The 17,146-nt window shown below is 38.7% G+C and overlaps 2 protein-coding genes across 2 annotated transcripts; one reads left to right on the top strand and one right to left on the bottom strand.

The window, feature by feature from the left end:
• Positions 1-322: 322 nt before the first annotated feature.
• Positions 323-6,515, top strand: mrps30 (mitochondrial ribosomal protein S30). The gene is made up of 5 exons (XM_039803184.1): positions 323-983; positions 1,788-1,933; positions 2,253-2,358; positions 5,050-5,226; positions 6,009-6,515. The coding sequence occupies exons 1-5, from the start codon at positions 368-370 to the stop codon at positions 6,266-6,268; spliced, it is 1,305 nt and encodes a 434-aa protein (XP_039659118.1). The 5' UTR covers positions 323-367; the 3' UTR covers positions 6,269-6,515.
• A 145-nt stretch (positions 6,516-6,660) lies between these two features.
• On the bottom strand, positions 6,661-16,503 carry emb (embigin). Its single transcript, XM_039803185.1, has 9 exons — positions 16,259-16,503; positions 12,172-12,252; positions 9,736-9,919; positions 9,214-9,296; positions 8,878-9,014; positions 8,569-8,730; positions 7,875-7,992; positions 7,760-7,790; positions 6,661-7,650 (listed from the first exon to the last, which is right to left on the bottom strand). The coding sequence occupies exons 1-9, from the start codon at positions 16,326-16,328 to the stop codon at positions 7,590-7,592; spliced, it is 927 nt and encodes a 308-aa protein (XP_039659119.1). The 5' UTR covers positions 16,329-16,503; the 3' UTR covers positions 6,661-7,589.
• Positions 16,504-17,146: the final 643 nt, after the last annotated feature.

Genomic DNA, 17,146 nt, shown 5'->3' with positions numbered 1-17,146 from the left:
ATTTAACTTTTTGTCTTATTATTTACATCATAATGTTGTGTTAATCTCAAATTTACGACATTTTAGAGTGCGTCGAAAGGAGGCATTTGTTTATGGTACAGGGGTCGCTTCAAGAACATCAACGTTCTCTGAGGCTGATTATGATGCTAATATACACATAAATCATATAATATTGACATAAAATAGAATACTTAATTTTGCGTTTCTCAGTTCAATATATTGATCTTCAGCCAACTAAAACACTGTTGTCGAATATGATTCCATTTATATTATGACTTTTTGTGAATTAGGGGGCGCTGTTTTAGGAGACTGCTAGCTAGTCTAACGTTAGCTAAAAGTCAACAGAAGAAGAGGTCATACAAGAAACATGGCGGCCCGCACACGCCTGCCCTTGCTGTTCCCCAAAAACCCACCGCCGTTTAGAAACCAAAAGCTTGCCCACACCGAGGCTGCGGTCAAGGAGCCCACGTATCCCCCCATCGTCCCCTCTCTCACGGCTAAAAGCAAATCTGCCCGGGGGCGACAGGTTGAGGAACATGTACGGAAGATATGTGCCTCTCCCGTGGAGGAGAAGCTCTCCCTCATCACTCGCATCCAGCGGAAGAAATTTGTGGTGTACCCTCAGACTTTTGCACGGAACGCAGACAGGTGGTACCAGCACTTTACCAAGACCGCATATATACCGGGCCTGCCGGAGAGATTCGCCCTGGACCCGGAGAAGAGGACTGGGGTAGAGGAGGAGGAGAGCTCGCTGCCAGCCGCAGCTCCAACCACAGTACCTGGGGTTGACATTGATGCGATCGCGGACATCCGCTCCTTGGTTACTCGTGTGATTTTACAGGAGCACTGGCACATGAAGAAACGCAAACCTTTCCTGTACAGAGAGCAGGAGCAGATGGTTGGACCTTTTCTGAGAAACCTAGTGTCTGGACTCACCTACAGTCTGGCCAAATACAACCCACTGCTCCCCCTCTCCAGTCTGGGTATGAATCACTAATTTGGCACCAGTCAAACTATGGAGAATTTAGCGGTTTAGCAATCCACTTTTGCACTTTTAAACAATAATTTTCAGGCCTTTGTGTCTCCTAAAAACTACATTTGGAGTAATATTGTGAATGTGGTTGGTTAGTTTGATATATGGACCAGTGAACAAGGTTTTATCATTATTTGTACTGATCAAATAGAGCATTTTTTTTTTTTACTTTTTTTTGACTCAACATCTCTACACCAAATATGTGACATGATTGCTATTGGTTTGGATAACCTATTAACTCGCATGATTTCACTTTGGTGCTGAAGCGATTCATCTGCTAGTCTATCAAAAGACAGTAACAAGTAACAACAACTTGCTAATCGTTTAAGTAATTTATAAAGCAAAAATGCCAAACATTTGCTGGTCAAGCTTGTCAAATGTGAGGATTTGCTGCCAATATTGTAATTTTTTTTTATTGTAAATTGAATATCTTTTGGGTTTTGGACTGTTGGTCAGACAAAAAAACTATTTTTCTTTTACAAGGGTAAACGATTCATAAAAAAATGAATTAAACTATAATGCAAATGATAATTAGTTGCAGCCCTATTTCATTTAACATGAACTGTGGCTTTAGCATAACAAAGACAGTTAATGTAAATCTAGGACAGGGTTTTGTTACAAAAAATGTATTGAGGGTTGGGACACATTCCTTCACAGTATCTATTTTCAGATCCCAATAGCAGTATTACTGTATTTTTTTCCACAGGCATGACTATTTAAACTTTGAGTCATATTTTCTGTGTTTCTCTATCAGATATTGATCCCCAGGTCAACTTTTACTGGAGGAGAGGGCAGAGAATCATCCCAAAGGGGCACCGGAGAGGCCGGCAAGAGCCAACCAGGTTTCAGATTGATGACAAACCGCACAGTCAGATCAGGATAACTCAACAACTGCCACAGGTAGACATCATTCTCTGACTGCGGAGTTTATGTATTTAAAAGAATGGTGTTTTATATATTTAAATACCTCTGTCGGGATTTCATACCTGGCCATACTACCAAATAATCTCAAAGCAAATCATTGCACACCATTGAAGGACTCAAATCATTTAAACAAACATACAGACACTGAACGATGTTATAAAATGTTACAAAACTTGAACCTGACACACTTCTGTGACGCATCCGATACAAAAATATCAATAACAGGTTCCATTTAACATAGAGCATTCATGTCATTTTTGTTCTAATCACTCTCCGATGTTTTAATTTATCTTAGTTCACCTCGCTGGAGGCCTCTTATGCAGCTGAAGTTCCAGAGGTCACATTTGCTCCCAACCTGATGCCCCTGTTCAGAAGACAGTATGACAACAACATCTTTACAGGTAACATAAGACGGTAGTCACAGCCACTTGCTCTTACCTCATCCAGATTACGTGATTTTTGGAGTAGTAGCCCAAAGAACATAAATTGAGCAAGTGGTATGCTGTAGGGCTGAAACGATTCCTCGAATAACTCGAATAATTCGATTACAAAAAATCCTCGATGCAAAATGACTTGCCTCGAAGCTTCGTTAAATCAATGTTACCAACGTTGTATCGCTGACGGACGGTGTTTCCGCACGGAGCATTATTACTGTCGCACACCAGATGCGGCTCAGTCTGCTGCTGGCGACACATGCCAGAGCTTAAATAGCGAGGGGCTAAGAGACAGGCTGGAGAAAACGACAGAAAGTGTCCAAAGTTTGGAATCAGTTCAAACGTAATTAAAACTAAAACTCTGTACAGTGTGTCTACTGCAAAATCAAACTAGCTTACCACAATAATAGCACAATGTCAGTGCTTTAGCATCTCAACAGAAAACATGGAGTCTAACTTAATCCTCCATTCCACGAAGCGGACCGACAAAAGTCACAGAGTCGTATGGACGATGAAACTACACCAAACACAACAACTACCAAAAACAAAGACAAGAAAATACGTAGTGGTGACCACGATCTGATCTAAAGAGCTGACGCGTTGACTATCCCTTCGGAAAAACAACTGATTGTTGCGCATCTCTCTCTCTCTCTCTCTCTCTCTCTCTCTCTCTCTCTCTCTAGCTGATCAGCGATCTAGCATAAGTGTAACAGAGCTGTGTGACATTATAATCAAAAATATAAATGAAAATAGGTTGAGTATAACTAATATTTACATATAGGCCTACTGTATACAGATCAGTGTCAGGTTGAAACTTGTAGTTCTGAAAGTTAAGTTGCACAACTTAATGTAATGTTTATGTATGTTTAATGTATGCCTTAGTTTGAGGTTGATATCATTTGAAAAAAAAATCTTTAAAAACAATGTAATATGGGACTTAAATGCACTTAATATGTTTAGTTTTTTGAGAGATGATATTGTAAGCAATGTAGGCAATACAAATGTTGCTTTTTTCAAAAAATGTAACCATACATAACCGTATATTGTTGCTCTTCAATAAAACAAAAGTATTTCTTATCCGATTACTCGATTAATCAATGGAATAATCAGTAGAATACTTGATTACTAAAATAATTGATAGCTGCAGCCCTAGTTTTGGTTGTTTAAAAATGCAAAAAAAAATATCCGATTAATCGATCGATAAAGTGCTAGATTAATCGATTACAAAAATAATCGATAGCTGCAGCCCTAGTATGCTGGTTATGTTGTGGTATAGGAGTCACATTCTCATTCAGTTACCTCTTGCTGCCACTGGGGGGCCCCAACATGCATCTGTTCAGTGTCATTCAAATACAAAAAGTCTAAACTGCATCACTGTCATTGGCTCCGAGTCCTAGTCTATGAGATGGTTGTTTTTCTTGTTTTTGCTCTTAGCATTTCCACTCTAATATTGTGTAATAATACATACAACTGTAGCCTTGGACTTTTTTGCTTTCTTGCATACTGTGTATTCCTAGTGTTATCCTGTTTCCATAGGTCAATAACACGTTCCTTGTTGGCGCTGACACACTTAGCCGATTATCGGCCGTTAGACAGTCTGGCGAGGTCAGTGACGCAAATCTGCTCGGTGTGTCCCGTACCGTCGTCAGTCTGGGGGGCTGTCGGCGTTCATTTTGGCCGACCTGACATGTTCAGTCGCCGGCAGGGAAGTCGGGACTCACCCAGAAATGGGGAGTGGAATGAGGTGACTAGAGTCTCTCAAAATCTGACGAAAATCTTTTAAACTGACCTTTGTTGATCTGAAATGAAGACAGATTCAGCAACTGCATGGCCTATTTCTCACTTAAAATGTTCTCAGAAACATGTTTCAGTGAATTATTTTAGCACAATATGAGATGTATTCTGAACGGCCGCCATGACAGTCTGCCTTTGAATTTCCGGAGAAAACAAACCCATGGGACGCGTTCGTCTAATCAGCTGCCGGTTTTCATTTCCTGGGCAACAATACAGATTAGCGCCGCCTGCAGAGATGTATTACGTCTCGTCTCGTCTTTTTGGTGTGTTCTGTGGCACTTTTTGGACCAACACGGGGAGACTGATCATTTCGACTGGCTTTTCTGTCAACGGTCGGCCGTCTGCTATATGTGTAAGCAGCTTTATATGCAGCAGCAGAAAAAAAAAAACTTTCTAGCTGCAACTATCAATGAATCTGCTGATTTGTTTTCATGATTGATCAGTTAATTGTCAATAAAACAGCAGAAAAGCATTTCAAAATCGGCATTACGTTTCCCAGAGTCTAAGTTGAGGGTATCAGAATTCTTTTTTCTAAAAAACCTACCTAAAAATACTCAATTTAATGTAATGTTAGACAAGAAAAAGCAACAAATTCTTACATTCGAGAAAGTGAATCCATCCAGTTTTTAGCGTTTTTTGCTTGAAAATTGACCTAACCTGCTGATTAGTTCTGCTTAAATTACGACCTTTTTCTAGCAAAGTGGGTTCATCCTAGTCGGTTACATGAAACAGTTTTCATGATTTAGTATCAATCAGAGATGGAGAATAAAGAAGACAAAAGAGAAGCATGATTTATTTTTATTTTTTTCTTCTCCATAAATCCCTTCTCTTCAGCTGTGCTCGTCCTCTTGATCTCATCAACAGGTGCCAAGTTACCAGATCCGGCATGCTACGGTCACACCCAGTTCCACCTGGTGCCCGACCGGTACCACAGAGACCGGATGGCTCGGCAGCAGCAGTCTGATCAGGTGGAGGTCTTCCTCAGAGCCAATGGACTCGCCAGCCTCTTTGCCTGGACGGGAGCTCAGGCCATGTACCAGGGTGAGTTATCAACACAGGAAAGAGACATCAGATGCACACAGCTTTTGATGCAGTATATCATTTTTAGTGGTAGTTGATTCTAGATTTATTTTGCTTTTTTGTCCTTGTACTGAGGCCAAAAACACTCTATCCTACGTGTATTTAAAATCCAAGTTTACAACATGGAGACTGGTGGAGTAAAGTAGGGCCATCAAATAAGCCTTAGAGACATATTTAATCTTTGAAGCTTTTCGTTTTACTTTTAAAGTCCTCATCATGAGCAGGTAGTAGTGTAAGGAAAGAAAAGATAATGCCAGGAAATATTTTCTTGTCCTTTTTCTGGAGTAACAAGTCTTATAAATATTAATCGATCTCCTGGTTTCTTAACTTTTTATATACACGTTTAGTTATCTGACTGTATTGTTGTAGTGGCAGAAACACGGCCCTTCTACATTTGTTTATATTTTAACTCTTTTAAAGGGGAACTATGCAGTTTTTTACATACATACATACACGCCCCCATCCAGGAACCGGCTAGCAAGAACAAGGTAGGAATGGAGAAGCAGAAAGCTAGGAAAGCATTGTCTGAGGAACAGAGAAAGAGGAGATGGCAGACTGACCATGCAAGTTTTTACAGTGTTGCCAAATATCTATTCCAAAGCTGTAGGGGGAGCTCTATAGTGAAACCTGCAAGCAAAAAGCGAAAACAGCGAAGGAATTGCCCAAACTGCATAGCACTGCTTTAAAGGGGACTTTAACTGAAAGGATGAATCAGTGTTCATACTTTCTTCCCACCTCTGTAGGTTTCTGGAACCACGAGGACGTCACAAGGCCTTTTGTGTCCCAGGCTGTGATCACAGACGGACAGTTCTTCTCCTTCTTCTGCTACCAGCTCAACACAGTGGCCCTCTCCGTGGAGACAGACGCCAACAACCCCAGGAAAAACCTTCTGTGGGGCACAGAGAGCCTGCGACTGTACGATAGTGTGCAGGACGGAGCGGTGGTGGGTCTGAACGACGATGTGGTCAAGCTTCTGGTTCAGTTCCTCGTGAACCAGCCGTAGAAGTTCTTCAAGTTCCTGTTTTTGAAAAATGCTTGAGTCGGTGTTGTCCAAGGCATTGAAAGATGCAAGAAATCAAAAAAGCTCAACATGGCGGACATGGGAAAGTTTGTCAGATTGTATAAAATGTAATTTTCAAAAAAGCTGCTGTTAAACTGGCTTAGGATTAAAAGAAAAACTGAACGATATACTGAAAAATGACTGCAGACTGTATTTATGCAAAGTAAAATCACGCTTTTCAAATTGAAAATCATGTGTGTGTGTTTGTCAGTGCTTACTGCTCTTTCTACATCTTTTTACTCATGCACCCACTTTCCTTTAAAAGAGTACGACTTATGCTATATAGCATTGCGCTCCTGTAACATTGGACTTAAGAAAAAGGACAAAAATCGATGCAGCAGAACCAGAGATATCAATTTTTATTCTTCATATTTTTTTTCCCTTGTCCCTCTGGAGCTTTAACAGTATTTATACAATTATTTTCACATAAGACCTGTAAACAGAAAACCCAGTGGCGTTCCCCTTTAAGTAAGCTCTGTCTCCATATCCGCTAACACAAAGGCTTGATAGTTATTCCAGGCAGTGACTTGTATAGTTGAATTGGCATGTTTACAAATACCCTGGTACACCTTTATAGGTTAAGTGCAGGCTGACAACTAAAGACAGTTAAAGTCATGATTAGGGGAACCTTTCTACCTACCTTTCTGACCATCTTCTGATACATTAAAATGAAAAACACACAAGCATCTGCATATAGGATGCTACATCTTGATATACACATTATTATGGTAATGTAAAGCATTTTAGGCATACATTACTGCAAGGACAAACTAGAAAGTGACAAAAAGTAATTGCTAGCACAGTATAAATAGTAAGTGTTTGCTCACAAACTATAATACATACTTAACAGAAGTAAAGTGATTTAAGTTGTTGCTCAAAAGAATTAAACCCACTTCCTTTTTGAGAAAGAGGCTTCAAAGGCATAGTGATGCAATGCATGGCAGTTTTTCCACAGGAAGTGGGTGCATATAGGGCAAAAACAGAAAAAAAAATGCTTTGCTCTTTTAGCTGTCACAACAGCACTGTCAATAAAAACAAAAAAAATAAACACATCTTCCAGTGTAATAAAGTTAAAATTTTAATCTAAAAAAGGCTACTTGTGTATGAATTAAAGGAATGATTATTAAATGGTGGTTATTGCACATTGTTTGGTGAACATACTCAAATAGTTGCTGAGATATTGCTTTACAGCTCTATAATTCACATCCTAAAACAAGCAAACAACAGATTTGAAAGAATATAAGATCTGTTGAATTTGTAGTCTTTAAACTTTCCGCTGTCTCATTGAAGAACCTTCCTCTGGTTCATTATTTTCTCCCTGTGTCCTGATGAGGGAATAAAAAAATGTACATCATGAAAACCTACAAATATAAACATGAATAAACTTCCAAAAAGTATCTTTAGAGAAATAAGCACCATAACCATGGTACTTACAGTGTGTTTGTTTGGTCATTCATCCCTTTTCCTGAGAATAAGGCAGATGATTTCAAGTTAAAATACAACATGCAGTACACACAAACATAAGAAGATCCGTATGCTGTCTGAATACCTGCTGTGTAGTTTTTCTTAGACTGATATCTCTCGTAGAACATAATGGCGACGACCAGAACGATAACCTCGATCACGATGGCTAGGAAAGGCTTCAGAGGCTCTGTAAAGTTGATGACCTTTAGCAGTGGTGGAAGAAGTGTTCAGATTTTCTCTTAAGAAACAGTAACAGTACAAGAATGAATAAATACTCCATTACAAATAAAAGTCCTGCATTCAAAACCATCCAGGAGTATTGTCAACTACAGTATATGTACTTAAAGTATATAAAGTAAAATGTCCCTACTAGGTTGTTAATATCGATGCATCACTGCATAAGTAGCATTTTATTGTATGAGGTATATGAGGTGGAGTTAGTTTTATCTACTTTAAATACATTTAATTCTAGGTGGTTCCCAACCCTGGGTTCAAGCTCCCTCCAAAAGTTCACAAGATAAATCGGAGTGGTCATGCGATGATTAACACAGTAGAAAACAAGAAAAAACATCTTTGTTTTGTTGTGAAATATTGGAGTTTTGTGTCTTTGGGTTTCAAACTGTTGAGCAAAACCAGCTGAGAATGGGAAATGTGTTTTTGGTGAAACTACAAACAATTAAAACATAAAAAGGGGTAGAAGTAGAAATTAACATAAACTACAGATACTCATAATTGTACTTAGGCACAGTATTTGAGTAAATGTACTTCCCACATCTGACCTTCAGCTCCACGAGGCCTATCGTGGTTTTGATGGCGTACACCGCACCGCAGTAATACAAGCCTCCGTCAGCCTCCGTCAGGTTGTACACCACCAGTTTGGTCTTCCTCTCATCGTTTTTGATTTCATACCGAAGAGGCTCTGCAGCAGTGAATATCTGCTCCTGGAACAAATAACAGTCCAATGACGTCATAAATGTATTTACACTGTAAATGTATTGTATTTTTCATCAGGTGTTGGCTTTCACAATCTCAGCGACACAAATCTCACTTAAAACCACACACAAGAAGGCTCTGATTATCTCACCCACCTTGTCGGTACCATTTGCTTTGTACCAGTTCCAGGTGATGGGCTTTGGTTTGGTTTCCTCCATTTTACATATAATCACCACAGAGTCCCCCACATAGCTCACTATTGGTTTATCTCGCACCTCATGCATGTGTGGAGCTGGTGGACAACAAGGAAAGAAAGCATAATTTAAAAAAGCACCCTTTAGAGTACCATTTAAACAAATACTCTGTGTAAATACTAATATTCATTATTAAAAAGCAGGGACTTAACAAGCTGATAACATAACATATGCTGGCTGGGAAATAGAAAATGCAGCATAATATATATACAACTCATGAAGTGATGTGATCTTTACCTGCCAAAACAAAGTCTATTTTTGCCTCACTTTCAAACATGCATGAGTAATTTCCGAGGTTTTCTTCACTGACGATGCTGAACCTGTGAAGCAAAAATAGATACAAAAACATATTATGTTAAATTTAGGATGAATGTTATTTTAAAGAGTCTGTAGATAATATGTGATTATATCATCAAAACATGACTATTCTGCAATAAAATGTGTTAATATGATTTATAATTTCACAAGTGGCAGCAATTCAAAGTGCTTTACTTTCATATTAATTAAATAAAGCTTTTTTGTATTTAAATTAAATAATTTTAAACCAAATCTTACCAAATATTAGTTATTAGATATGGATTGCCAGTGCAGACCAATAAAAAACAGTTTTGAGACATACAACTTGAGTTCTCAAACTGCTGTACATTAAAAAAATACATTTGTATATGCACGTTATTTAATATAGTAAATCACTATGTACACATGCATGGATTTGAGTTATCAGCCAATTAATGGATGAAATAATTTAAATGTACTTACGCTCGTTTGAGATTATACTGATCGTTCTCCAACTGCACTGTGAGACGGCTGTTCTCAACTTCATCCCCATCTTTTCTCCAAAACCCAGTTATGTTTGGTAGTTTGTTCTGATTACCTGTCCAGGTACACTCCAGTGTCAGATTGACAGGGTTCAACAGTTCAACACTCTCTGTGTGACTTTCACCTGCGTGTAGAGTTTTAAAAACATTTTTTATTAGTTTATTTGTCAGGGACCATGCACAGTTAATGCCCTGTACCAGAGTTAGCTATACAGCTAATTTACATCTGTGGTCCCTGGGCAAGGGAGATAAAAGGACAATATAAACAATACTATCAAAACAGATAGAAACTTAACAACAAACAACATATAACAAGCATTACATCATGTATAAACCAGTATACAAAATATACATTATATGTTATAAAAAGATCACTGATCACATAGTTGATTCGCCTTCAGCCAAGTCTTTAAGGACCTTTTAAAAACTGCTGAGACTTGCACAATCTCTAATGTGAAGTGGAATTAAGTTCCACTTTTCTACTACAGTAAATGAAAAAGCTGATTGACCAAATTTAGTCTTCCTAAATTGAGTGTAACAGTCACCTCTTACAGAAGCCCTGGAGACCCTTACATTATCTCTGCAAAATGACACACATTGCTTGAGTGGGGGTGGTGCAAGATCATTGGTCAATTTATGCATCAGGCACATGTTTCTTGTTTTTTTGTCAAGAACTTTCACAGCTTGTTTGTAAAGGGTACATAAGGGTTTTAGCGTAGTCCCACCTGCCTGGGACCAGCTTGTAGAACAGTAAGATAAATGTGAGAAGATCATTGAATGCAAAAACAGTTTAGCTGCGGCTATTGGTAACTGGTGCCTTATATGTCTAAAATGAGCTAAACTAGCTCTGACACAATTGGACATATTTTTTACGTGTTTTTTTAAAACTTAAGTTAGAATAAAAAATTATGCCCAGATACTTGAAATGATCAACAATATGTATCACCTCTCCCATAATACAGATATCAGGCTGATGTTGTGTAACATTCCTCTTGATAGAGAAATACATGCCCACTGTTTTGCTTACATTAAGAGTAAGACAACTGAGAGTTAACCAGTCTGATACTTTGTTTAGAACTGCAGTAAGTTTTGCTGCAGCTTGTTCTCTAGTTTTTGCATGGGTATAGATAACTGTATCGTCTGCGTACATTTGGATGTGGACTTCTGGGCAAATCAAAGGCAGGTCATTAATATATAAGCTAAATAAAATTGGTCCTAAAATAGATCCCTGAGGGACTCCAGTAGTGCAGTTATCAAAAGAGGAGCATATTTCATTAATCCTGGTGCACTGCTGTCTAGAATCTAAATAAGACTCCATCCATGTCAAAGCATTGGGAGAGAAATTAATCTTTGACAGTTTGGATAACAAAACATTATGATTCACTGTATCAAACGCCTTGTTAAAATCGAGGAAAACAGCCCCAACAACCACTCGATTGTCAAGGCTGGATTTTATTTGCTCAATAAAGTAACAAGTAGCTGTTTCTGTGGCATGATGTTTCCTGAATCCAAACTGCATAGGGTGCAGTGGAAAATGGCCTTGATTTAAATAGGCTAGCAACTAGTCACAGACTATCCTTACCGTTACTTTGGAGACAACAGGGAGGATACTAATAGGTCTATAGTTGGTTATTTTAGTTGCATCTCCAGCTTTAAAGACAGGGGTTATTACTGCTGATTTCCAGGCATTGGGAAAAAAAACTTTGTTTTGTCAGATGAGCAATTGGAGTACAGAGGATGCTTTTATACTTCTTCAGAAATGCACAATCACAATCAAAAACATCTTTAGTCTTAGAGTTCTTAAACTTGCCTAAGATTTTAGGTATGGAAGATTCTGGCACTTTGGAGATGCTAAACAGGGGAAGATTATCATTTGATGGTGTAATGACCTTTCCTCTTGGACCAAAGCCTTGTGCCAAATCTTGAACTGAATCTATAAAATAACTATTAAACATAGAAGAAAGTTGGTCTTTGTCTTTAATTAAGGTTTCGCTGTACTTGTAATTCAAACTCTTTATCTCTTTTTTTGGTGTTCTTCTTTAAAGCTCTATTGATGTTTTCCCAGGTTTGCCTACTGTTACCTTTAGAATCATTTATAATATCAATAAAAAACGTTGCTTTTGCCTTTCTCAATTAATTTACAACTTTATTACGTAACTGTTGAAAAGTTCTCCTGTGATGGGCTAACCCTGACTTAATTGTAGTTTTTAGTGCATGTTCATTAAGCCAGGGCAGATTTAACTTTTTTCTAGAATGTGTAAGACCTTTACTGAACTCATTGTCAATTGTGGAAGGATTTCATAACCCAAAACAACAACAAAAAAACACATCTCTGCCACAATACTATGTTTTACAGCTAATTTTGTTTTAAATGTACCTTTAAGAACAACGCTCCTTACATCTGTTGGCAGGGGACTGCTGATGGAAACCAGTGGCGGGGGCGTTGGACCAGGTGTCTCTGACAGGAAAACAAATAATTATTTAAACATACACCGACTTAAAATGTACCACTAACTGACAGTATTTATAGTAAGAACAGGCTACATTTTATGCAAACAAATGAACAAAAAGTTCTTTACTTGGGTGTTGCTAAATTGTTGGTATGGTATTCCTAAATGGTCGCTAGAATATTATTGATCGTTGTAAAGGCATTGTGGTTGCTAGATGTTTAAAGTGGTGGTCAGGGTTTCGCCAAAGAATTTCTAATAAGGGAAGAAGTTTCACTCTCTTGATACTTCCGGCTTCTGAAATGGTTGCAGTTCCACCAGAGTTCCACTTGGGGCGCTCACAGGCAAGTGCAGAATGAATGGGACTCTATGGAGCTATACCCCTCAAAATCCACTTTTCTCAGGACATAATTCTTTGTCTAGTAATTTCAATGTTGCATTCGAAAGGGGAGGCTAAGAAAATACACACTGCTGGGTGTTAAAAAAAAGTGGCTTTTTTGTTCTAAAAAGCCTTTTAAAATGTCAATGACGTCATACACATCGTACGGCCAGAGATACTGCTTTACGGCAAGCTCTGAGTCACTTCCTTTGTTCTCTTGAGGCATCGAAAACACAGCTGACAGGTTAGGCTCTCCCTGTCAATACCAATACACATGCTAGAAAGAGGTTTGTTAATGTTTTAAAGACCACGCCGAAATATTCACTCTGACATTCTGGTTCTGTTTTTGATGCCGTCAAAAAAGAAAGAGACAAATTTTGCCGTCTAGCTCCATAAAGTCCCATTCATTTTGCACTCGCGTGTAATCACCCCCAGTGGAACTCTGGTGGAACTGCAACCAAATTCGGTACAAGGTGGCTGAATAGGGAGTGAAAAGGCTTTCCGTAGACTGGCTTTGGTTTCGCTAGGTGGTTGCTAGGGTGTTCATGGTGGTTACAAAGGAGTTGCTTTTATCGTAATAACTACATTGTGGCTGTATCTGGAAGGGCTAAGTCAAAGACAACTTTACTTGCACGTTTTGCATCTTGCTAAATTTTTTGTTAGTCGTGATATGGTTGTTGTGTGGTTATTTGAGTGACAGCTAGGGTGTTGCTAGGAGTCTGCTACGGTGTTCTCTGTGGTTTCAGTGGTTACTAATGTAATTACTAATGCGTTGCTTAAAGGTTTCCATGGTGTTTGCACTGGTAGCTAGGGTGGTACCATCTGTGGCGGGAAATACGACCCACAGGAGCGTTTTTTGTTCTCCTATCTACAGTGCCTTGCGAAAGTATTCGGCCCCCTTGAACTTTTCGACCTTTTGCCACATTTCAGGCCTCAAACATAAAGATATAAAACTGTAATTTTTTGTGAAGAATCAACAACAAGTGGGACACAATCATGAAGTGGAACGAAATTTATTGGATATTTCAAACCTTTTAAACAAATAAAAAACTGAAATATTGGGCGTGCAAAATTATTCAGCCCCCTTAAGTTAATACTTTGTAGCGCCACCTTTTGCTGCGATTACAGCTGTAAGTCGCTTGGGGTATGTCTCTATCAGTTTTGCACATCGAGAGACTGACATTTTTGCCCATTCCTCCTTGCAAAACAGCTCGAGCTCAGTGAGGTTGGATGGAGAGCGTTTGTGAACAGCAGTTTTCAGTTCTTTCCACAGATTCTCGATTGGATTCAGGTCTGGACTTTGACTTGGCCATTCTAACACCTGGATATGTTTATTTGTGAACCATTCCATTGTAGATTTTGCTTTATGTTTTGGATCATTGTCTTGTTGGAAGACAAATCTCCGTCCCAGTCTCAGGTCTTTTGCAGACTCCATCAGGTTTTCTTCCAGAATGGTCGTGTATTTGGCTCCATCCATCTTCCCATCAATTTTAACCATCTTCCCTGTCCCTGCTGAAGAAAAGCAGGCCCAAACCATGATGCTGCCACCACCATGTTTGACAGTGGGGATGGTGTGTTCAGGGTGATGAGCTGTGTTGCTTTTACGCCAAACATAACGTTTTGCATTGTTGCCAAAAGTTCGATTTTGGTTTCATCTGACCACAGCACCTTCTTCCACATGTTTGGTGTGTCTCCCAGGTGGCTTTCGGCAAACTTTAAAACGACACTTTTTATGGATATCTTTAAGAAATGGCTTTCTTCTTGCCACTCTTCCATAAAGGCCAGATTTGTGCAGTATACGACTGATTGTTGTCCTATGGACAGAGTCTCCCACCTCAGCTGTAGATCTCTGCAGTTCATCCAGAGTGATCATGGGCCTCTTGGCTGCATCTCTGATCAGTCTTCTCATTGTATGAGCTGAAAGTTTAGAGGGACGGCCGGGTCTTCGTAGATTTGTAGTGGTCTGATACTCCTTCCATTTCAATATTATCGCTTGCACAGTGCTCCTTGGGATGTTTAAAGCTTGGGAAATCTTTTTGTATCCAAATCCGCCTTTAAACTTCTCCACAACAGTATCTCGGACCTGCCTGGTGTGTTCCTTGTTCTTCATGATGCTGCGCGCTTTACACACACCTCTGAGACTATCACAGAGCAGGTGCATTTATACGAGACTTCATTACACACAGCTGGATTCTATTTATCATCATTAGTCATTTAGGTCAACATTGGATCATTCAGAGATCCTCACTGAACTTCTGGAGAGAGTTTGCTGCACTGAAAGTAAAGGGGCTGAATAATTTTGCCACCCACTTTTTCAGTTTTTTATTTGTTAAAAAAGTTTGAAATAGCCAATGAATTTCGTTCCACTTCATAATTGGGACCCACTTGTTGTTGATTCTTCACAAAAAATTACAGTTTTATATCTTTATGTTTGAGGCCTGAAATGTGGCAAAAGGTCGAAACGTTCAAGGGGGCCGAATACTTTCGCAAGGCACTGTAAATGTAATGGTCACAGTTTGAAACATGTCATTAACATTGTGAGACTGTCACAGTTTGGTTAGGTTTAGGCAACAAAACTACTTAGTTAAGTTGACAAAAAGATTGTGGTTTGGGTTAAAATCAATACATTTGTTACATTACTTCACGCCCAGTTATGCATGTAATCTAGTTCTGTTTGTTCTGTAAAGTTGAAAAAAACTCCCCATTTTCTTTTTTGGAGCAAAAATCCTGGTCTCCTAGGTGAAAGTCCTGTGTTTGACCCATCCGCTACCCCAACCTACGCCCTTATGCAGCATTTGGCAATCTTATACTTCCAGCTTTGTTCCCGTCATGATTACTACGGCCACAGCTAGGTGATTGCTAGGTTGCACTAGGTGTTTAGTGATTCTGTGTACTTGATATGTATTATTATTATTATTATTATTATTATTATTATTATTTTTTCATGCAAAGAGACACAGCTCAAAGTTAGTGTTGTCATAATGATGAAGAAAAATATAGACAAGTTAAAACAAACAAAAACTTAAATAAATATATACCTCATATCTCAAGGGCAATGGCTAATGTAGAAAAAGGACAAACAAATATCTTTCCTTGGGTTTTATAATAAAAAATATACAGCTAGTCTGGGAAAATGAACCTATTAACCATACTACACAAAAAGAAAAACAACTCTTGTGGTCATCAACATCAAGGCAAACTGCACAGCCACAGCCAAATGTAAATGTATAGGGAATATAAAACATAATGCATTAAATTGAATTATCAGTTTGCCTAAATAATAATCTCTATAATACCCCTGATGATCACAGCTACAGTGTATAATATTAGACTTTTTCTTTTGCATAAGGGTATTTATTTTTTAATCCTTAAATAATTAATTGCTTTTGGTTTTAATGTAGAGTTTCAGTGTCCCGTGATAATGTAAATGCTGTCTCAGAGTATTTTCCACCCTGACATTATATACACTGACTATCGGCATCTTCAAGCCAAAATATGGTAGATACAGTAGTACATGATGGTGTGGAAGTCCTATGAAATTTTCTTCTACTTTTCACAAGGTTACAGACCATTGAGTGGCCGAACAAGGTTTTAACACAACCACACACAGTCAAAATTAAATCCAAATAATAATTTACTTGTATTGATGTGTCTGCAGAAGACGAGAAGGAGGATCTGAAAAAAGAGCTGCTCCCAGGAAGATGACATGATTATTTTCCCTCTGTTCTCTCTGTTTCTTACTTGTTCTCTACTTCCTCTGCCTGCTGCATCATCTAAAAACCACCACCCACCCCTCCTTCCTCAGCTGCACAAGTGACGCAGCCATGATATCACTCTGCAGCCTGTGGGTGGCCGACTCCATCCATTATTCAGACAGGGTTCATAGCTCGATGCTGGGTTGCAGTGTACTGTCCTGCACGGTAATGCATGAGCAGAACATGCTGAAATTAACACTCCTGTTGTTTTGAAGCTAAAAATTGCTTTGTGTCTTACAAGATGTTGTGCTATTATGTTGCTACTGAAGAGCATTCTGCAAGATCGTGTTATGTGAGAGGACATGACCTGCCAGCCCTCATTAAATCAGCCAGGAGTGGAAACTAACTACTTTTACTGTGGCTGATTGCATTTTTATTTAGAGCATACTCTTAGTTTTACCAAGTAGATTTTAGATAATGTACTCTATGTTTATAAAGTAGAGTAGATTTTAGAAGAGATAATTTTCTTAGGCAGATTTCATCAAAAGTAATCTCACATCTACTTGAGTATCTGTTTCGTAGGATACTCCAGACCTCTTTCCACCCCAAGAAACAACCCCTATAAGCAATATTTATAATAACACTGAGTTTAACACCCTCATGTATTGGGTCCTGGATGCATAGGCTAAAAAAGTGTCAATTGCACCATTCATATGAACACAATCACACACGGTTCTCACTACATCTCACACGCTCCTTCGATTAAGGTTATTTGTAATCAATTTCTTCACTAGACTAGGTGTATTCATACCGTTTTTGTACCATTCTCTA

Source organism: Perca fluviatilis, chromosome 6 (assembly GCF_010015445.1).
Source record: "Perca fluviatilis chromosome 6, GENO_Pfluv_1.0, whole genome shotgun sequence".
Lineage (NCBI taxonomy): Eukaryota > Metazoa > Chordata > Actinopteri > Perciformes > Percidae > Perca > Perca fluviatilis.
This window is presented reverse-complemented; position numbering and strand designations above follow the sequence as displayed.